At 34.2% G+C, this 23,288-nt stretch overlaps 2 protein-coding genes and 1 pseudogene across 2 annotated transcripts; 2 read left to right on the forward strand and 1 right to left on the reverse strand.

Moving 5' to 3' along the window:
- The first annotated feature begins 209 nt into the window (after positions 1-209).
- On the forward strand, positions 210-1,157 carry LOC100952448 (olfactory receptor 51V1-like). The gene has a single exon (XM_003781436.1). It carries the CDS (start codon positions 210-212, stop codon positions 1,155-1,157), a length of 948 nt encoding a protein of 315 aa, XP_003781484.1.
- Positions 1,158-9,839: 8,682 nt separating this feature from the next.
- Positions 9,840-10,770, forward strand: LOC100952766 (annotated as a pseudogene).
- Positions 10,771-17,401: 6,631 nt separating this feature from the next.
- LOC100953078 (olfactory receptor 52A5-like) lies at positions 17,402-18,352 on the reverse strand. The gene is given in 1 exon segment (XM_012807156.1): positions 17,402-18,352. A coding segment is annotated over 1 exon segment (951 nt).
- Between the last annotated feature and the right edge of the window lie 4,936 nt (positions 18,353-23,288).

Below are 23,288 nucleotides of genomic sequence, written 5' to 3' on the forward strand. Positions count from 1 at the left end.
TAACAAGGATATGTTCTATAAAGGCATAACTTAGTAAATGCACAGAGAAAATTTGGCTTCTGAAAAAAATACAAAGAGTAGCTTCACATCTAATAAACAATTGTACTAACCTGATCAGTCTTGGGATAATCATTACTTCATACTTTTCAAACATGAATCTCAATTAACTGTTACATTTTTCCCACAGAATAGTCTATCTTTGGTGACAGATGTCTGTTCAACCTGCTTCCAAAATCAATAGCTCCACCTTTCTTCTTACGGCTTTTTCTGGTCTGGAAAAGGATTACCCTTGGCTCTCCATCCCTTTCTCCTGTGTCTATGCGATTGTACTCTCTGGGAACTGCCTGGTGCTGCAAGTGATCCGAACAGAACCTAGCCTGCATAAGCCCATGTTCTACTTCCTGGCCATGCTGGCTCTCACCGACCTGTGCATGGGGCTGTCCACAGTACACACTGTGTTGGGGATCCTATGGGGCCTCAGCCGGGAGATTAGTCTGGATGCCTGTATGGCTCAGGCCTTCTTTATTCATGGTCTATCATTCATGGAGTCTGGAGTCCTTCTTGCCATGGCTTTTGATCGTTTTACAGCAATCTGTAACCCTCTGAGGTATACATCTATACTAACCAGTGCCAGGATCATCAAAATTGGGCTGGGGATTTTAGTTAGGAGTTTTGTGTTCATCATTGCTCCCATAGTCCGCCTAAAATTTTTTCATTACTGCCACTCCTGTGTCCTCTCTCATTCTTTTTGTCTACACCAAGACCTACTGAGATTAGCCTGCTCTGACATCCGCTTCAACAGTTTCTATGCCTTGGCTTTGTTGATTTGTACACTTTTGTGTGATTCTGTGTTAATTCTCATATCCTACATTCTGATCCTGCGCACTGTTTTGGTTATTGCATCCCGGGAGGAGCGACTGAAGACCTTGCAGACCTGTGTCTCCCACATCAGTGCTGTCCTGGTTTTCTACATCCCAATCATTGGTCTGAGCATGGTGCACCGCTTTGGGAAGCACCTCTCTCCTGTGGTCCATGTCCTCATGGGCAACATTTACATTATCTTCCCACCTCTGATGAACCCCATCATTTATAGTGTCAAGACCCAGCAAATCCGAGACAGAATCCAGAAGTGGTTCACTAAGAAATCCTGTAGATAAATGAATCTAGGGAAGATAAGTAGTAGTTTCAAGAGTAATTCCTAACAGATAAATAATTTGTAACAATAATCACTAATTTTATTTAATAACTTCACTGATTAAAGTATATTTATATTCATTTTCTGCTTTAGTTCTCCCAATTCAGAGAATTAGACAGAAAAACTTTCAATTACCTTATTTTCTCATTTTATAATGAAGTGTAATGTTAAATAAAGTGAACTATGTTTAGTATTATGCCAGTGAACACTTGTGTAGGAAATGACTAAAGTTACATATAATCCATTCCTTTTGAATTCTCAATGTGTTATTTTGTTTTTGCATAAACTGTTGTTAAGTCTGGATGTTTACTATGCATGAACAGGTAGTTTTTATATATTTTTATTTATGTCATGAATTTAGTTTATTAAGGTCATAGTACTTGTAAAGTTCTTTTCTACTTTTACAGAGCAATACCACTCCCATTCTGTCTCATCTAAGAGAAAGTGTAATGTTGTTAGATTGAATCAAATGTTGAATGCAAAACATTTGATAAGTAACAACTCTGAACCAGTTACAACATTTCTATACATCCTACCTCTTACTCCCAAATTCACACATTTGTACACAGTAGAGAATACAGAATAATTTAGAATGTCCTCAAGACCTGGCAATTGCTTTTCATCTTTGTGTCAGCGTACATGAAATTTGTAGGACAATTTGATCAACTTCTTCATTTTACAGAAAAGACTGCTGAGACAAAAAGATATTTAGTAAGACTAGCCAAATTGGGGATAAATTGAAGTATTGTAAATATTTTGAACATATATTTCATTTTTCAATTGCAAGTGTAAAAAAAGCGGACTTAATCATCAAATCTCACAGTCTTGGTCTTTTCTCATTGAAAGCACAAAAATTAAAAAGCATTTATCAGCCTCAAGATTTTTTTTACATTGTCACATCAGCATGGATATGTACTGGCTATTCTTAAGTAGGACAGAAGAGTTATCAGTTATCAGCAGAGCTGCAGTGCAGTTGGCTTTTCAGGTGAGTAGAAAAAAGTTGTTGCACATTGATTTAACAATGGTCAAGAATGTGAAAATATTTAATTTTGGATACTAATCTTGGGTTTATTGCCTTTTGGATTATATTTTGTTGATTTAATACTCAAAATATTCCTGAACATACATTTATTATTTTGTTGATTAGAGTTTCAGTGCTCATGTTTTTGACATGTCCCTGCTCATTGCTTAGATGGATTGCACTTCTCTTCCTTTGTCTATTGTCTATTAAATTTTTTTTTAGCTCCCTGTTATGCTACTTCTTTATTCTAGAATACCTGTCTCTCCAGTGAGAGTTCTTGCCTCCTCCCAACCCACTTTTTAAACATCCTCCTTGCAAATCATTGCTAATTAGCTCTTATCAGCTATAGTCTTGAAGCATGTAATGTATTTTTTTCTTGCTGTTAGACAAATTGAGAAATAAAAGGTAGAAGATATTTTCATTCAAATGATATATTGATTAATGTTATATAATGAGCCCTGTCACACAGAAACATTGAAGCTTATGTTAAGCCTTTGTTTAATATATAATTCAATTATGACTCGGGATTCACAATAACTAACGGAGTTTTCCAAGGGCAGTAGCCTTATCCTTTTGTTCAGAAATCAAGTGAGAGTTGAAACATGTTAATTTGCATAAGTTGCTTTTTTCATCAATAGTATTTCTTCTTAAGTTTTATTTTCAGTTTCTCTACTTCAGTGTTTTAAGAAAAGAGTAAAATTTCCAATATTCAAGCTTTTAAATAAAAAGTATCATGAGTTTCTTCCTCAATTGCTTTTCTACAAAAACCATTTGAAAGTCACATTAGGCTGAAATGAGCTCATGAGTAATTATGGAAAAGAAAAGCTTTGAATAAATCTAATTAATAAATTGTCAGATTGGTTCGGCGCCTGTGGCTCAAGTAGCTAAGGTGCCAGCCACATACACTTTAGGTTCGAATCCAGCCCTAGCCCACCAAACAACAATGATGGCTGCAACCAAAAAATAGCTGGGCATTGTGGCGGGCGCCTATGGTCCCAGCTACTTGGAAGGTGGAGGGAGACTCGCTTGAGCCCAGGAGTTGGAGGTTGCTGTGAGCTGTGATGCCACAGCATTCTACCCAGGGGAACAGCTTGAGGCTCCGTCACAATAAATAAATAAATAAATAAATAAATAAATAAACTGTCAGATCAAAATATGCTGCTTTCATATTAATAATTTAATTGATAACTCACAATTAAAAATTATCTATTTCTTAATTTATTGTGTGTATATGTATGTGTATACATATGAATAATATATACCCATACATATATATGTGTGTGTATAAGTATTGTATATATTTGTATTTATATACATATATGTATATCTAAGCAATTATTATTCACAGATTCCATATTTGTGACTTTGCGCACACACTAAAATTTATTTATAATACCAAAGTCAACACCCACAGTGCTTTCACAGCTGTTACTAGACATTCACAGAGAAGTAAATCATTTGAATTGCCAAAGTTCAAATTCTCAGCTGAAGGACAAGAATGAGACACTCTACCTTCTTTTTCCTGCCATCATGCTGTGGTAGAGGGAAGTCATATCAAGTTCAATAGTATATCTTCAACTTATTAGAGATCACAAAGCATTATAGTTATTTATTATTAATCTATATTTGTTTTGAACACATTACTATTAATGACAGAGAACAATACAAAGTGTATATTTATCTAGCTCAGAAAGTACTGTCGTGCATGGTAGTATAAAAATTAGGCCAGCATTATTTACAGTTTTCTCTTTACTCTTGAATTTAGTATATATACTATGGTACAGAAATAAATACATTAACAAAATAAAGTCACTGAAAATATTCATATGGATCGAGAATTTTAATGATGTAAGAGACAAAATAAGGAATTGAAGAGAACATGCTATTTATAACCAGCCTCAGCTATAAGCTCTAACTTCCACTTATTTTATTTAATTGCTTAAAATGTCCATTGGTGAATAACTTTCCCAGTATCATATCATAGTAGTGGAAAAGCTGGCATTGAAACCTATGTGTGACTGACTGTAAAGTTTATTTGCTGTCTACTATATTTATTCCTCTTATCCAAGTGTTACATATTTTTAGCTTTTATTTCTACATCAAAACATGTGCTTTCCTACCTCCTGAGTTCCATATCTTATTGTGTTTTGTTGAACAGCATGCACTCCTTTGTTATTCTTTGATGCTTTTACCAAAATTGTTATTTCAGAAATGCCCTTCATAGAAAATGATCCCATGTTAAAGAATATCCATTTTCCAAAGGCCATCTCAATTAATTAGTTATCTCCTCCCCAAATCTGAACCTCAATATCGAATGTGACCATCTTCTATTAAGGCCTTTGGTATTTTCTACAGTTCTGGTAACATACATCAGAGTTATAGTCTCTACTCTTGTTATTTTGATGCATGGCATCTTTTCAAAGGTACTAGAACTACTTTATAGTATAGAGTGTGTGTTATATTCTTTACCAGGAGCACTGCACTATACAAAGACTTTAACCATCAACAGTATGGATCACAACTGTCTTTGTTCCCATTCTAGACTCTTCTCTACCTCCAGCTCCCTGTAGACTAAGTTCACATCATATCCTCTCATGTGGACATTGTATTTCTCTTCACTCCTGTTCCTATTTGTCAGGATATGGTATGGTTTAGGTCAACAGAATATGAGAAGGAATATACGTTACTTCTTATTCTTGGCAAGATTAAAAATGTTTAAATTAAATTCCCAATGTGATCTTACAGCACACATGAAAGAAAATCATAGATTGATGATGCAAAATACTAGTAATGATAGGGAGCAACTATAACATTCAAAAACTGCGGCACTAGAACTTATTCCTTCTATCTTCATGTTTGTACTCAATAATCAACCTCTTTTTATCCCCATCCCAACAACCAAGGTTCTAGTGTTTGTATTACAATAAAGTGACTATAGTTACAACATATCGCATATTTCAAAATAGCTAAAGAAGACGTTTTTAAATATACCTACCACAAAGAAATGACAAAGATTCAAGGTGATGGCTATCTTCTTACCCTGATTTGTTCATTATACATGATATACATGTATCAAAATATCGTAACTCCCTCAAAAATGTGTACAAATGTTCTGTATCAATGAAAAAGGGTAAGAAAACTATTATAGTGCTATAAATGAGTATAATAATTTTGTTCTATAATGTTTCAGAAAAAAAAGGTTTATCAGTATATACTTAAGGCAAACATATGGATAATAAACAATTGGGTGAGTCCAATACAGACAGACATACACTCTTCCAACAACAACCATTTATTGCTAATACTCTGTAAATAATGTCCATACAGGCCTCTCTTCAATAACAAAACATTTGGTATACTCACCTCCCCACAGATATAACACAATAAATAAAGAAATGGTGGTATATTCTCATAATTAAATATCACAAGAAGTATGAATCCTATGTACTCAACTTTGATATGAGGACAATTAATGACACAGTGTGGTAGGGGAAGGGGAGAGCAGAGAGAAGAAAAAGGAGGGAGGGGTGAGGAAGGGAATAGCAAAGAGAGGGAAGGAGGGAGGGGGTAGGGTCTTGGTGTGTTCCACGTCTTTTGGGGGCAGGACACAGTTGTAAGAGGGAGTTTACCTAACAAGTGCAATGAGTGAAACCTGGTTTCTTGTACCCTCAATGAATCCTCAACAATAAATTAAAAAAAATTAAAAAATAAAAAATGTGAAAAAAAAGAAATGCAATGTTTGTATAAAGTACATAGATGAACTTTTAATATATTACATTAATATGAAAATCAATTGAAAATATTTTAAAGAAGACAAGAGGTCACATACTGCATACTTTAATTTATTGATTGATTAATTAATTAATTTTTTGAGACACGGTCTCATTCAGTTGCCCTGGGGTTGAGTGTCATGGCATCACAGCTCACAGCTACCTCAAGCTTTTTTGGCTAAGCAATTCTCTCCCTTTAGCCTCCTGAGTAGTTGGGACTACAAGCTCCCATCAAAATACCTGGCTTTTCCTAGAGACAGTGTCTTGAGCTTGCTTATGTTGGTCTTGAACTCCTGAGCTTAAGCATTCCACCCACCTCGGTCTCAGAGAATGTTAGGACTACAGGCATGAGCCACCATGCCTGGCTGCATGCTTTATTTATATAAAACATCCAGAAAAGAAAATTCATAAGATGTTTCCTCCCTCCCTTCCTTCCTTCTCCCCTCCCTTAAAGAAGAAAAATAAGAAAAAAATCATAAAACAGAAAATAGATTAATGGTTGCTAAGACTTAGGTGGAAAGGGAACCAGAAGCAGTGGGAAGTAACTACTCAGGGTTTATCATTTTAGGTTGATAAAATTATGCTGGTATTAGATGCTGAAGAGCCTTGTAATGCCATTACAATATAAAAGAAATCACAGAATTATACACTTTAAAATGACAGATTGCATACTACATGAATTCTGTCTCAATAAAAATGAATAAAGCGGTAAAGGATACAGGAGTGTTCCATTATTTCACTTAGCAGGCTTCCCAACACACAGCTCTGCCCAAAGCCATTGAGCTGATCCCAGCTAGAAGATTACCAGCTATACAGCTATTCTGGCCCACTGCTGTATTTGTTTCTGCCTCTCTGCATTTGATTCTGTAATTACTTTTCTATGGGCCTTAATTCACAAAGTATGAGATTTGAGACTGCATGCTTAAGTTATATTTTAGGACAGATCTGTATTATGGGATTGGGGCATATTTTGTCAGTTATTCCTCCCCACAAGTCTCTGAAAATGAGACTATGAATTCATGCAAGAAGTACTGGGTGTATTGCTATACAAGATGTTGAAGGCAGGATGCTGGAGAAATTCAGGATTGCATTTATGATCACATTGTCTTATCTTTAATTCTAATTGTAGTTCTCAAAGTATAACTTAATCTGAAGAAATATTTGCTAAAATCTCAAAACACATTAGAAGATATTTTTACTAAGATTATCAAGATACTATGTATTTTCTGTTAAATTAATTTATTTCCCAAATACTACATCAAGAATTTGTTCAATTATCTTTTACTGTTACTTGGAAATATATTTGTAAAACCAAAATTAAAAAATAAAGCATAGTAACTTTTAAAAATTCATATTACTTACCATTCTGTTTCTTGAATGAAGTATCAATACAACTGAAACTTCTGATTAATTTTTTGTCTATACTTATCTAACCATCAAAATATGCTCATATCATCAAAGACACTGAATAATATCTTGCTGGAAAACATTTGGCATAATACATAGCCTTAATCTGATTGTAATTTCCCATTTTCTTTATTCCATACTCTTAAAAACACTAAACAAACATTAGCAATTATAATTACATAATAGTACTACTTTTTTGAAGGGTAATAAAATTGCAGCAATAAATATTTTAAATTGTTCACTCTGTAGTAATTTTTGCTGCACATTATTATTTTCTGAATGTAGTAAGAATATATGAATACCAATAATGAGTAGTAATATTTATACTTTATTAAGTCATAAATTCAGTACTCTACGTTTGCATTGTACAAATGTCAATGAAATATTGTAGGATGCCATCCCCTACACAACCCATGGGTATCCCCTGTGTTTGGCAGTGATGAGAGAATGAAAGAAATAAAGACAAGGGACAAGATGAGATTTAAAAAAATGGGCCTAGGGGACCATCACCACTGAATGCAAGGAACAGCAAAGTCCCCGTGTTCTGGGTTAACTCAATATTTATTGCATAAATTGTATTCAAATCAGCAAATCAGTAATCACAATGAAAGCTGAAAGCAATGCTTCATCCTTATAGTATTTACCACTTTAACTTAGCTACTCTTTAACCACTTCAGGTAAGGTGCTCTTTAACTACTTATACTTTACTATATATTATTTATAACTAAAGAATTAGGAAACAGTCCGTAGAACAAAGGACAAATATTAGAATCAGGATGTGAGAGCAGACAGCAGGATTGACCACGCACACAATTACCACAAAAGGCAATTAAGTAAGTCTCTGGGTCACTGTTGGCAGACAGGCTAATGCCATACCTCTATTTGGATCAGGGGAGAAAAAAGTTGTATTTCTTATCTAGGAGTATGTTCCTCTTATCAAGAAGACAGCTAAACCTATGTTCACAGAACATCTCTCAAGGGCTCGTTTGTCCCTAGAGACCTTTGGACAGCCTCTCTGTGGGAGAAAGTCAGACCTCAGCAAGATTTTTCTCGTCTTTTGTTCCAAGGGCTGTGCTGCTGTTGTCCAGCAGATTTTTGGGGCTCCTGATATGCACTGTGATCTGTGTAAATACTCTTCAATATCCATGACTTCTATCTTTCCTTTATCCTATTTCTATAATCTCCATCCTCATTTTTCTTGTCAAAAAAAATGTTCATAAAAATCCAATTTATGTAAGTACTTCAAAAGGGTGCCCTCATCTACCTTAACTCATGTAGCCTGCGCTTCCACATTTACACCCACAAAATAATACCTCAATGTTTAGGAACCAATGTAACCAATAAATAGAATCAGTAAATCTCAGTATGAGTTTGTGTTTTTAAATATAACAGAAATTTCTAGATCTCTCAGTCCAAAGTTCATCTCCTAGTGTTCTTTGATAAAACAATTATTTCTGTAAATGTGCATTTCCAGGAATATCCAAAACCTGAAGGAATTAAGAAGTTGACTATGAGGACACTGACTAAGTCAGTTGTTCTCAATCATACTAATGCTGAAACCCTTTAATACACTTAAAAGGGGTCACAACCCACAGGCTGAGAACCGCTGGCCTAGGTGTTTTCCCTCATTCTCTCTAAGGAACAGTCATCCTAAGTGTTGCATCACTTATACTCAGCATCTCCTGGGATCCAAGATTAACTCCACTGGCTACCATAATTTTGCATTTGCATAAATCTCACCTCTCCTACAATTTCAGTGACTGTGACAAAAGAAAGAAGAGCAAATCCATTTTCCAGATTGGTAAGAACATAATTATCATGCATCACAATTCTTTATTATGTCCCTGAAACATAGATATCAACATGACTGTGAAATGACTTCTACAAATGACTTAATGTCTTCTATGATAACCAAGCATTAATGTTACTCATATAGGCATGATCTGGAATTTATTTCACCCCAATTTCAACATGAGCAGCCAGAATCTGACTTTCTTTTCTATTTTGTATTTTCAAGCTTTGTCATTAGCGCATCATAAACCAATAATCAGTCATATCTGATATTAATAATATGAAGCACTGAGGTAGAAAGTGATGGGTGTATTGTGGATATGGACACTAATGTATCTGGTGAAGTCAAAGGTCTGATAACAAGGATATGTCTTATAAAGGCATAACTTAGTAAATGCACAGAGAAAATTTGGCTTCCGAAAAAAAATACAAAGAGTGGTTTCACATCTAATAAGTAATTGTACTAACCTGATCAGTCTTGGGATAATTATTACGTCAGGCTTTCCACACATAAATCTTAATTTTTTTTCTGTTTTAATAAGCTTGATTATCTTTATTTCAATCTTTAATGTAAGATTAAAATAACTCTGCAAAATGAATCTTAATTAACTGTTACATATATCTTTCCTACAGAATGTTCTATCTTTGTACATTGATGTCTGTTTGACCTGCTACCAAAATCAACAACTCCACATTTCTTTTTACGGTTTTTTCTGGTCTGGAAAAAAAAGTACCCTTGGCTCTCCATCCCTTTTTCCTGAATTATTTGACTGTACTCTCTGGGAACTTCCTGGTGCTGAACATAATCTGTACAGAGCCAAGCCTGCATGAGCCCATGTTCTACTCTCACTGACCTATGCATGGGGTTGTCCACAATATCCACAGTGTTGGGGATTCTATGGGGCCTCAGCTAGGAGATTAGTCTGGATGCCTGCATTGCTCAGGCCTTTTTTATTCATGGTCTGTCTGGCATGGAGTCTGGAGTCCTTCTCGCCATGGCTTTTGATCGTTTTACAGCAATCTCTAACCCCTTGAGGTATACATTTATACTAACCAGTTCCAGGATCATCAAAATTGGGCTGGGGATTTTAGTTAGGAGTTTCGCTTTCATCATTGCTCCCATAGTCCGCCTAAAGTTTTTTCATTACTGCCGTTCCCGTGTCTTCTCCCACTCTTTCTGTCTACACCAAGACCTACTGAGACTAGCCTGCTCTGACATCCGCTTCAACAGTTTCTATGCTTTGGCTCTGGTGATTTGTACACTTTTGTGTGATTCTGTGTTAATTCTCATATCCTACATTCTGATCCTGCGCTCTGTTTTGGCTATTGCATCCTGGGAGGAGCGACTCAAGACTTTGCACACTTGTGTTTCCCTCATCAGTACCGTCCTGGTTTTCTACATCCCAATCATCGGTCTGACCATGGTGCACCGCTTTGGGAAGCACCTCTCTCCTGTGGTCCACGTCCTCATGGGCAACATCTACATCATCTTCCCACCTCTGATGAACCCCATCATCTATAATGTCAAGACCCAACAAATCCGTAGCAGGATCCAGCGGTGGTTCACTAAGAATTCTGGGAGTTAACTGTGCTTTAGAAAAGGTAATTATTAATTTGAAGAGAAATGACTAATACAGAAATGATTTCTCCCAATATTGATTTGTTTTTCTGTAATGCTTTATATGTTAAAAGCATATACACTTTCATTTTCTTATTTAGTCCACCAAGGCCAGAGAAATGGGACAGAGAAATTTCTACTTTCCTATGTCTTTATTTTAAAATTAACTATAATCTTAAATAAAGTTAATTATGTACAATAGTGTTTCAATGACCACTTGCCTAGGTAGTGAATACATTTGTAGTACAGTCCTTGCTTTCTAAATTTCTTGTGTTTTTGTTTTTGGATATAACAATTGTATGTGTAGATTTACTGTGCATGAGATAAGAATTTTTACATATTTTTAATACATGTCATAAATTGACTCTCTTAAGGTCTTTCAGATCTTTTCTATCTTTACTGAGGAAAAAGTACCTCTAAAGCCCATTCTGTCTTGTCTAACAGAATAAATGATGTTATGAGACTGAATTAAATGTTTTAGTGCAAGTAATTTGGTAAATAACAACACAACAGTTATAACATTTCTACGTTTTCTACCTCTTACTACCAAATACCCAATTGTGTTCTTTGTAGTGAATACAGCCTACCTTAGAATGTGCACAAGACTTGGCAATTGACTTTTAATCTTGGTGTCAGCATACATAAAATTTTAAGGACAGTTTTATTAACCCTTTCATTTTGCAGAATGTATGCTGAGACAAATGATATTAAGTAAGACTCGGCTGCCACATTGGGGATAGAATCAGAATCATTTTATATAGAATCTTTTGAACACACATTTGATCCTTAAGTCTCATCCTCCTCATGTATAAAAGTAGTAGGGTCAACTCAATCATCAAAATTAAGAATCTGATTCTTACTTTTGGAATAGATACTGACCCAGTTATTGAAAAACGAAAATTAAAAGCCATTTATCAGCCTCAAGTTTTTTCTATACTCTCACATCACCATGCTATGTGCTGGCTAGTCCTGATTGGGACAGAAGAGTTATCAGTTATCAGCAGAGCCTCAGTGCAGTTAAGCTTCTCAGGTAAGTAGAAAAAAAGTTGTACACAGTAATAATGAGTGCATAAAATTCCATTAGCAATAGTCCAAAGAATGATAACATATCTAATTTTGGATTCTAATATTAGGTGTAACCTGTTAGTTTATCTTTTATTATTATATCTTTTGATCAAAGTTACAGAGCTCTTGTTTGTGACACTTCCCTTTCCATGTTGTCACCACCACTCACTCCCCACCCCCAGGAACATTCCCACAGTTCAGTTGGACTACAAAGCTCTTCCTTTGTTTATTCTCCTTAGATTGATTTCTTTTTCTTTTCTTTTCTTGTCTTTTTTTTTTTTTTAATCTTCCTGTAAGGCTACTTCTGTATTCTGGAATGTCTGTGTCTCCTGTGAGAATCCTTGTCCTCTCCTAGCCTACTTCTTAAAGATCCTACTTGCAAATCATTATTAATTTGCTTTTACCTGCTATAGTTCTAGAGAATGTAATGTAGTTTCTTTTGCTGTTGAAGTTGAGAAATGAAAGCAGGAAAGATTTTTCCCATTCATATATGACAGTGATTAGACATATGAGATCCCTGTCATATAAATGCACTGATATTATGTTAAACATGTTTAATGTATAATAGAATTATGATTCCTAGGTCACAATAACCCTCTGAGTTATCCAACAAAAATAGTATTATCCTTTTTCTAACAGTCAAGTGAGTTTTACTAAATTTAAATTTTATATAAGTTTTTTATAAGTATTTATTTTTTCTTTTCATATTTTTTTTTAGTTTCTCTACTTCAATGTTTCTAAGTATAAGATTTCTAACATTGAAATTATATATTATAAGCATCATATTATGAAGTTCTCCCTCAATTATTTTGTTATAAAAAAACAACTAGAAGATACATTAGGCCAAAATGAGTTCATGTATAATTATGAAAAGGAAAAAGTTTAAATAAGTCTGATTCATAAATGTCTTGCTCTTATATTAACCATTTAATTATTTTATAACTTAATAACTTATAAATTAGTGCTTTTTAAATTTATTATGTGTGTATGTATGAATAATAAGGTTACATCTATACATTTTATACTCTAGTTATTTTGATATATGACATCTTTTCAAAAGTACCAAAGTTGCTTATTAGTATAGAGTGTGTCTTGTATTTTGTACCAGGAGCTTTGCTCTGTGCAAAGACTGTAGCTGTTATCAGTGTGGATTGTAACTGTCTTTGTTTTCTTTTTATTAACTCAAATATACATAAATCATGAGTACATTTATGCATATATGGGGTGAAAAGTGTTGATTTTTCTTTTATACAATCTGACGTGCTTACATCAAACCAATCAACATAGCTTTGACCTCATTTACTTGATTATTGTGTTAAGACATTTATGTTCTACACTTGGCAGATTTGACTTGTACCCTTGCAATGTGCTCCATAGGTGTGGTCCCTCCCCTCCCTTCCCATTCCATTTCTCTCCTTCATCCTGGGCTATAGTCGTGTTCTATCTTTCATAACAAAGTATGAGTAAATATAAGTAGGTTTCATAGAAGTATGAAGTACATTGGATACTTTTCCTATATTCTTGAGATACTTTACTCAGGAGAATATGTAACTGTCTTTGTTCCCATGATAGACCCTCTCTACCTTTACCAGCCTGAACTTTAAGTTTACCTAAAAGTTACAAAAATTTTGTGATATACAGAAATCAGAAAATGTAAAAATTCATGTAAAGGGAAACAAATAAAGCCCTCCCACCAGCATTAATAAGCTGAGCAAATTGAAATTTGCATGAGTGAATCACAATGGACTGTGCTGCTTAGAAGTGAAATAATGGACCATAATGCACTGTCTCAAAACTTTCATAGTGAGCCACATATTTCCAGTTCATTCCTTTTTCTTTGTGACCATATGACTTGATTTAGGCCAATTTGAAAAGGGATGTACATTACTTCTTATTCTTTACAAGATTAAAAATGCTTAAACTAAATTCTGAATGTGGAAAGGAAGAAAGTGATAGATGGATGATGCAAAATACTGGAAAGAATAGGGAGCAAATAGAACACTCAAAACCTGCTGTACTAAAACTTAATCCTTCTGTCTGTATGTTTATATCCAATAACCAACCTCTTTTTACTCCCCCAACACACAAAGTTCTAGTGTTCTATATCATAGTAGAATGATGATATTAAGAATATACTGCATATTTCAAAACACTTAGTGGAGAACATTTGAAATATGCCCAACACAAAGAAATAATAAATATTCAAGGTGATGGATGTCTTTAAAGCTTTGATTTGTTTATTTCACATTGTATACATATATCAAAATATCACAATCCTCCCATGAATATCTACAAAATTATATATCAATGAAAAAAATAAAGAAAAACTATTGTAGTGCTATAAATCATTAAAATAACTTTGTTCCAAAATAACTTTCAAAAATATATTTAATAAGATGTGTAATTCAATGCATCTCGTCCAATTACCAATACCAGGTAAATTAATGCCCATAATACTTAGCTTCTCACAAAAAAACATAGAATGAATCAATGGTGGTATATATTCTCATAATTAAATATTATAACACAATAAGAAGAAAGAGCCAAAGGGGACAAAAATGTAGATGACTCTCACAAACATAATGTTGTGACAGACATGAATGAATATTCAGGGAATGGCAGCAGATGCCAGTGATCCCAACTACTCTGATCATGTGAGCCTAAGAGTTTAAGACCAGTGAGTTGAGAAGATGACACCACTGACATTGAATATTTTAAAAAAAAATTTAAAAAGACGACCTGGTGTGGAAGGTCACAACTACAATCCTAGCACTCTGGGAGGCTGAGGCAGGCAGACTACTTGAACTCACAAGTTCTAGACCAGCCTGAGCAAGAGCGAGAGCCTGTCTCTAAAAATAGCCATTAGTTGTGGCTGGTGCCTGTAGTCCCTATTACTTGGAAGGCTGAGGCAAGAGAATCACTTGAGTCCAAGATTTGAGGTTACTGTGACCAGAACTCTACCTGGATGACAAAGTGAGACTCAAGAAAAATAATAAAAGGAAAAAGAAAGAGTATATATGTGTACACACTCACACATATATACTACTTCAAAGAGAAGGACAAAAGTGGAATGGTTCAAGTAAAATAGAAATTTAAATTTAAAGATTAAAAATCAATAAATAAAGTAGAAGAGCTGGATTTAAAAACAAGAGAAAGGAGGAAAATATAAAGGGGAAGCATGCAAACATAAAACAGAACAGCTGATATGTTAACATAAGAAGCAGATTTGAGAGGAAAAATGAAATAGCTAGTAATTAAAAGGATATTTTCTAAAGTAAACATTTCAGCTTAATTAGGAAAAAAACAACTCTAAATTGGCTTACTTAATTATACTTATATATGAATTAGAACTAAAAATAAACCCATGTGATATTAAATAATGAAATTCTTGACTCACAATTTTTTATTTTTTTAAGTCTGATAAAAAAACAAAACAAAACAAAAAAACTTCTGTACCTTATAGTAACTGTTCATTTGAAGAAGTAATTCTTCCGTTTAAATGCTCTCTTTTTGTCTGTGCAGAAGTGGTTCATTATTTCAAAAAATTAAAATGGTGTGCTGTGATAGAATGTTTTAGAAGTCTTCAAACTATATTTTGGATATTTGCTATATTTATAAAATTCATTTTCAGTTTTCTTTTTTTATTAAGTCATAAAGAAGTAGATCATGTATACATTAATGCATTTATGGGGTGCAAGGTGCTGATTCCCTATACAATTTGGAATGCTTACATTGCACTGGTTAATATATCCCTCACCTCATTTACTTAATTATTGTGTTTAGACGTTTATACTCTATACTTAATAGATCTGACATTTATTTCCTTTTTAACCATCTAACCTTACTTTTTATTACAGCACATATCTCTACTGATTTTTCATATATCAATCACAAAAAACATACAGGTTGGTAACATTAAATGACAGTATAATATATAGGGTAAAAAAATTCCCTAAAATCTTACTTTTTTTTTCATATATATATATATATATATATTTTTATTGAATGGTAACTGTGTACATTGATGCACTTTGGGGGTACAGTGTAGTGTTTTCACACACAATCCAAGACACTTCCATCAAACTGGTTAACATAACCTAATAAAATCTTACTTTTTAGGTTTAATGTAGAATCCAGGTAAATAGAAACTAGAAACCGATTCTAATATTTAATGGAAAATGTGAAAATTTATTATTCTTCAAAATTCACTCTAAAGAGTAAGTAATTTAGCAAAAGCTCAAAGTTATCACCTAAGTATATCAAACAAATGAGTTCAGATGAAAATTTTGTTTCATTATTCTGGAACCTGAGTTTGGCAAATGAAAGATGGCTAGTTAATTATTGAGTTTATAGAGGAGAAAATTCCTGAATCATAGTTTGCAGGTTACAAAGTGTGTTCACTGATCTATTGTTTTTGATAACATACAGCTGTGCTGTTCAAATGGTGAGTATTTGTAGAAGTCAAGCAGAAAGAATCATTTTTATTTCAAAAAAAGAAATTACTCTGGAAAATGAATTATCCAAATTTCACAGGTAAATGATGATGAAAGCTTAAACTTACATCTTACAGTCCAAGTCAGTCATTTTTTCTGTGATATGTTGAAAAACAGAATCGAATATTGATAGTGGAAGAACATCATTACAGAAAACTTGTAAAAGGGAAGATAGGTTATTCTTAAGAAAAGTTAGTTGGAGGAAATTTTGCTAAAATGATGTAATATTATTTAAAATGAATAACTTTAATATTCCATGAAAATACATACATAAATATTAACCAGAGGCTAAAGGTGCATCCCAGGGAGTACTAAATCATATTTAACTTTCTTATTTATTTGTAATTTATTTTCAGGGGAGATTTCAGAAAAACAAGTTGTCTATAAACAAACAATTTTTTCTTGCACCAGAATTATTATTTGCAATTAAAAACATCAAAAATGGTAGAATACTTGTTCTTTATTATATCTAATATTCTATGAATCTTTAACAATTAAACCAGTGAAGCATATTGACAAAAAGAGTCAAAATACATAAAGAAGTCTATGCACGTATAGCTCTGGTAACAAGTGATATCATTCCCCTAAGGAAAAAATAAGTTGTGTAACTCACTTGTTTCCCTAAGCCTAAATAATATATAAATTAGAACTAAAAATAAACCCATGTGATATTAAATAAGGAAATTATTGTCTCACAATTTTTTATTTTTTTTTAAGTCTGATAATATAACAAGTAGAAATGGGTCTTCAAATGTTGTTTATGGAAGTTTGAGCTATGAAATTGTTTTAAAATAAATGACAGTATCTATCAAAATTAATAAGATAATCATTTTATACTATAATTTTATTTCTATTAATATAACTGAAAAAAATGCTTGAACACTTATGAATATACATTCATTTGTGTGTGTGTGTATGTGTGTATTCCTTAATTCATTCATCAATCATGAGGAAACTCAAAAGCATTAAATGAATTTCCAGATCACGTTGGTCTAATAAAAGAACCATTACCATTATTGAAAGAACTATTTCAATCTTATGTCAAGTCTGAACTTTGGAATAGAAAATTTTTACTACTTTATCTCCAATGTACTTAGTCTTTACCCCATAGATAAGGGGGTTGAGGAATGGTGGGACTAGTAGGTAAAGGTTGGACAAGGTGATGTGTATGTATGATGGGATATAAGATCCAGATCTGTGGGTAAAAAAGGAGAAAAAAGCAAGAAGATAGAATTGGAAGAAGACACATATATGAGGAATACATGTATTAAATGCTTTAAGCCGTGCCTCTTTCTGGGGCAGGTGGAAAACAGTAATAAATATCTGTACGTAGGAGAGGGTGATGAAAATGAAGTCAAGTCCACCAACCATAAAAGCTGCAAGAAGACCATAGAACTTGTTGATGTAAACATCTCCAGTGGCAAGCTTCACCAGAGCCATGTGCTCACAGTAAGTGTGACATATTAAGGTGGTTCGGTAAAGTTTCAGACAGCACTTTATGAGCAATAGGCAGGGGATTACTCGAACTACAGGCCGCAATATCACTCCACTTGTGATGCAAGTGACTATTTGTCATGTGAATATTGTAGCATACCTCAGAGGATAACAGATAGCTACATAGCGGTCCAGAGCCATGGCCAGCAGGACTCCTGATTCAATACCTTGAAATGTGTGGATGAGCCACATCTGAAAGAGGCAAACATCAAAATAGATCTCTGGCAAGTGGAACCAAAAAATGCCAAGCATCTTGGGCACAATGCTGGTGCTAAGTGCAATGTCTGTGGCTCCTAACATGGCTAGGAGGATATACATGGGCTCATGGAGGCTGGACTCATATTTGATAGTGATCAAAAGTAGAGAATTTCCAGTCAAATCAATGCAGTACATAGCACAGAATGGAATCCCAATCCAATGGTGTACAGGTTCCAGACCAGGGATCCCAGTGAATGTCAGCACAGAGGGCATGAACATCGTGTCATTTGGCATAGACATGGCAGTCCATAGACCGTCTTAGAAAGGGAACAGATTTTGCCAAACTGTGAATCTCTCTATTGTTATATATGCTATACTTATCCAGTCCTAATCAGAATTATGAGTATCAATGTTATCAACTTATTTATCACCATTTTCAATGAGTGAGAAATGCCAATAGAGAGAGCAACAGAAAAATTCATCAGTATGCACTTTAGCAAAGCCATCCACCCATAAGCAGTGATATCCACAGTGAATATTGCGTGTTTGGACATCATTCCTGTGATAGAGCCATAGGATCCACTTGCTTCATGGTAGTCTCCTTCCTCCTCCACCTCAGTTTCTCTTACATCTTCTTATCTGTTCATGGAAGGTAGAAAATCAGACACATAGGCACACACGCACAAACACATTTGGAGTAATAATTCAGAAAGAAAGACACCAAAATTTACCTTTATTCCAGCATTTTCAAATATGATATCAGTACAAGATCCAGACTCTACCCAGTTGACAAGGGCAGATACATAATTTTGGTGCATTCCCAGTGGAATTCTGACTCAGGAGACAAGTCTTAGGCAAAAATTCTTTAGTTCAGAAAAGTATTATTTAATACAATTAAAAGAATGTAAGAATAGTCAATATAGGAGAAAAGATACCTTGCATGGTATTACCAGGATATTAATGATTTTTGAAGTGATCAGAGATAAGGAGAAGTAAATGAACTTCTTTCTCATTTCCGTGTCAAGTTTTGGCACAATACATCAGAGATTCACAGTTTTGCTTTCCATTAACTATAAGCCATCAGTGAAATACAGTTCAATGTAGGACTGAGAACAGTATGCACCCATGATATTTTAAAGTGAGAGTTTTTGTTTTTTTTAATGAGAGGTTACCAAAGGTTTAGTTGTCTAAATCAGGACAATCTGTAAGTTTTGTCAAGTGTTATTCTCCTAAGGATTAGTAAATATTTGTTCATAGTTGAAGTCATCACATCCAAATATTCTGGGTTCTTCCTCCACCTCCGATAACCATAATAATCACTGATGCTAAATTTGGAGTATTCTGGAGATTATTCTACTATTGGGGCTCAGAAATATACCCCTCTAGGGGTGTTAGGTGAACTGAAGCAGTAACCTCATGGTTACTCTGATTTCCCCTTATACCTTCCTGTCTTGAAATCCTTTGCTTTTCACTAAATATGGCATTAAATTAGTCTATGAAGTTTTCTTATCTGCCTAGAAACTGGACCCACAAAGAAGAACACAGTGATTTCAATCCCTTAACTGAAATTTAATTAACCAGAGAAAATTAAAGCTCATATAACACAGGAAAAATGAAAAATGAACTCCATACCCAGAGCCCAGGTGAACCTCAAACTATTGTCTTGTTCTCAGGTCCTACTCAATATCTCCTCTTTCCTATTAAGAAAGATCCATAGGGCGGTACCTATGGCTCAAAGGAGTAGGGCACCAGTCCCATATGTTAGAGGTGGCAGGTTCAAGCCCAGCCCCAGCCCAAAACTGCAAAAAAAAAAAAAAAAAAAAAAGAAAGATCCATAAAGATCTGTAACTCATTCAATATTGGTTAATCACTCTCTTGTGATTCCCTGTGCTTCTGTATTGTTCATTTTTTTCCTGTTATTTTGTCTACTGTCATTTAATCTAAACAGGCTTAGACTTCGATCTCTAGGGGGAAAGTGTTAATTAACCTACACACTCATTGTTCTTTCTTTCATCTAAAACATGACCAAGATTAAATTACTTCTCTAATGACATGACATGCCAACTACCTTTAACATTGCTTTCTTCCAAAGAAGATTCTCCAGAATATCATTATTTTTATTGAATTGTAGTTCATAGAACTTCAAAGTGAGATCTAAGATGAATATATTTATAGCCTTCATTTTCATGATTTGAAGATTTTCTGAAGTCTACATTTATTGGCTGTACTTGTGTTTGTATTTCACGATATACCATTTGCCTTTCATTCGACTTTGTACTGTAGGCAGAACAGGGACTGAAGACCCCATTCTTAGCAAGAGGAAACACTCCCCCCCCCCAAAAAAAATAGAAAATAAAAAAGTAAGCTAAGCAAGGCAGGACCCGGCATGTACTCATTCTAACTATAACTTACTTTGTAACCAGAAGCAGTAGTGGAAAGTGACTGGCACAGGCAGCAGGTAGGTCTCTGATGATCCCAGATGTGGGAGATTTGAATTTTGTACAATAATTTTCGCTAATGACCAAGTTTTTATTCGCTGATATCAAATCCTGAGAGATCAAGTTTACTCCCAAGGTCTAAGATGGAAGTTCTGGCCAGAAGCAGAAATGCCCCTTCTTAGGGCTAGCTTCTTGCTCAATTCCCAGGGGAGCTGGCATATCCTGTGTGGCCAGGAGATGGCAGTGCTGAAACATCTTCTTTTGATCAAACGGTAAGGTAGTGCCTTATTCTCCCATGTGCAGCAGAGAAGAGGGACAATAAAATGGGGATAGATAGAGACTCCATTTCTGCCCTGAAAAAAGTTGAAAATTGAAAATGGAACCAATGTTGCGTATATATTTACTCTTGACCTTACTGTGGAGATTAAAAGGACTTCCAGAAGGCACGTCAATGATCGAAAGGAGGAGTATGTATGGCAGTGGTAGGCAGGACGGGGCTTAGAACAAAATAAGCCTTGTAAGGAGTAAGACTTGCTAAGGAAGGGGGAAGAAACTCAGCTATGACGGGATTTGTTTCCTATTTAGAAACACAAATGATGAGCAGGATAGTCCTCTCTAGACAGAGACGAACTTGTTTCTTTAGTAATTCTTTGTTTTATTTATTTATTTTTATTAAATCATAACTGTGGGGCGGCACCTGTGGCTCAAAGGAGTAGGGCGCCGGCCCCATATACCAGAGGTGGTGGATTAAAACCTGGCTCCGGCCAAAAATAACTGCAAAAAAATATGATTTCTTTTAATCACAACTGTGTACATTAATGCATTTATGGGATATAATCTGCTAATTTCATATACAATTTGGAATGCTTACATCAAACTGGTTAACATAGCCTTCACCTCACTTACTCAATTGTTGTGTTAAGCCATGTATACTCTACTCTTAATAGATTTGGATACATGTCATGTTAGTAATTCTTTGATCCTCAGAAGATTCCTACCTTTTATTTTTTTATTTTATTTTATTTTATTTTATTTTTGAGACAGAGTCTCACTTTGTCCCTATGGGCTGACTGCCATGGCATCTTAGCTCACAGCAATCTCTGACTCTTCAGCTCAAGCGATTCTCTTGCCTCCTAGGTAGCTGGGGTTACAGGCGCTGGCCACAACACTCTGCTATTTTTAGAGGTGGGGTCTCTCTCTAGCTCAGGCTGGCCTGGAACCTGTGAGCTCAAGTGATCCACCCACCTCAGCCTCCCAAAATGCTGAGATTACAGGCTTGAGCCACTGCACTTGGCCAGAAGCTTCTTACTCTTAAATATTTTTAATATAGAGCTTAATTTAAAATACGTACATGTGTTGACTTTTACTTTCCCAACATATAAAATTAATTAATGATGAAAAAAGGGGAAAAATATCTATAATCCTATGACCCAAAGTTAAATATTAATCTTTTGACACTCTACCCTTTCGTAGTTTTTTTTAAATATTATATAATGTATATAATTTCTACTTTATGATTATTTTCTGTTTATGAATAAATTATTCAAAATATATTGACGTCAGCATATTTTATCATGGGGCTTGCTTGAATTAACATTGCACATATAAATGGTGGGCATAAGATTATATTAAATTAAGTTTTAAAAGTCTAAACAGACCACATTTAGACACAGACAATACACTTGAAATGTAAGAAACAGGACTGCATCTTTATGGTTATTTCCTTCATGACTATTGCCTTATTCTGACTTCTAATCATAGCTCTCAAATCATAGACTTATCTGAAGAAATATTTGATACAGAATTCAAAACACATTAGAAGATATTTTTACTAAGAATATCAGAATAGTATGTGTCATCTCTTAAACTGTTTGTCAAGTTCTACAGCAAAAATATGTTCATTTCTCTTTCTTTGCCAAATATAGTCTACAAGAAAATATGTTCAAAAAATAAATAAAGCATAATAACTAAACTTTCATGTTACCTTGTACTCTGTTTCCTGAAGGAAGCATCAGTACAATTGAATCACACTTCTCCACCTCAACAGCATTTTCCACCTTCTGTCCAGAAGCGATTAGTGTCCTATCTATACCTGATGAGTATTGTTTCCAACATGTTTTTTATATTTTTACCAGCTCACTTTTTCTCATTCTTATAACATTTCAACAATACTTTGACACAATGAGATAGATCTAATCTGTCGATCTGACCTCATTTTCACTATCCTTTATCTGTTTCCTAATTCGTGTAGCATCTTACTTTTATTACTTGCCTTATCCTTACTTCTTTTACCTGGTCTGTTCTCATCATATCTCAGATGTCCTTTGACTGAATCCAATATGTATTTTGTCTATTCCTTCTCGTCCGCAGATAGATAAATGCTGATGGGACTTATTTTAAATTTATGACAGATTATATCCAGTGAGTCTTTTCAGCACATTGTACCTCATAAATGCATTAATGTACACAGTTATGATTTAATAAAGAATTTAAAAAAAGAAAAGAAATCTAATGATATTCAAAGAGGGGAAACATTCTAAATGTCTATCAATTGAAAAAATGGATGAATAAGATGTGATACATCCATATAATGGGATATTGCTCATGCTTAAAAAGAAATTTATTATTGATAGATAGTATATGGGTGAACATTTAATATATTATGTTAATATAAGAATCAATTGGAAATATTTGAAAGAAACCATACATTGCATACTTTATTTATATAAAATTTCCAGAAAAGACAATACATAAAGATGGAAAATAGATCAGTGGTTCTAAGAATGGAGGTGAGAAGG

The sequence above is a fragment of the Otolemur garnettii genome, unplaced genomic scaffold, assembly GCF_000181295.1.
Source record: "Otolemur garnettii isolate 467f Iridium unplaced genomic scaffold, OtoGar3 scaffold00001, whole genome shotgun sequence".
NCBI lineage: Eukaryota > Metazoa > Chordata > Mammalia > Primates > Galagidae > Otolemur > Otolemur garnettii.

Coding starts and splice junctions, on each gene's coding strand:
- LOC100952448 (XM_003781436.1), top strand. CDS start 210: ATGTCTGTTCAACCTGCTTCCAAAATCAATAGCTCCACCTTTCTTCTT.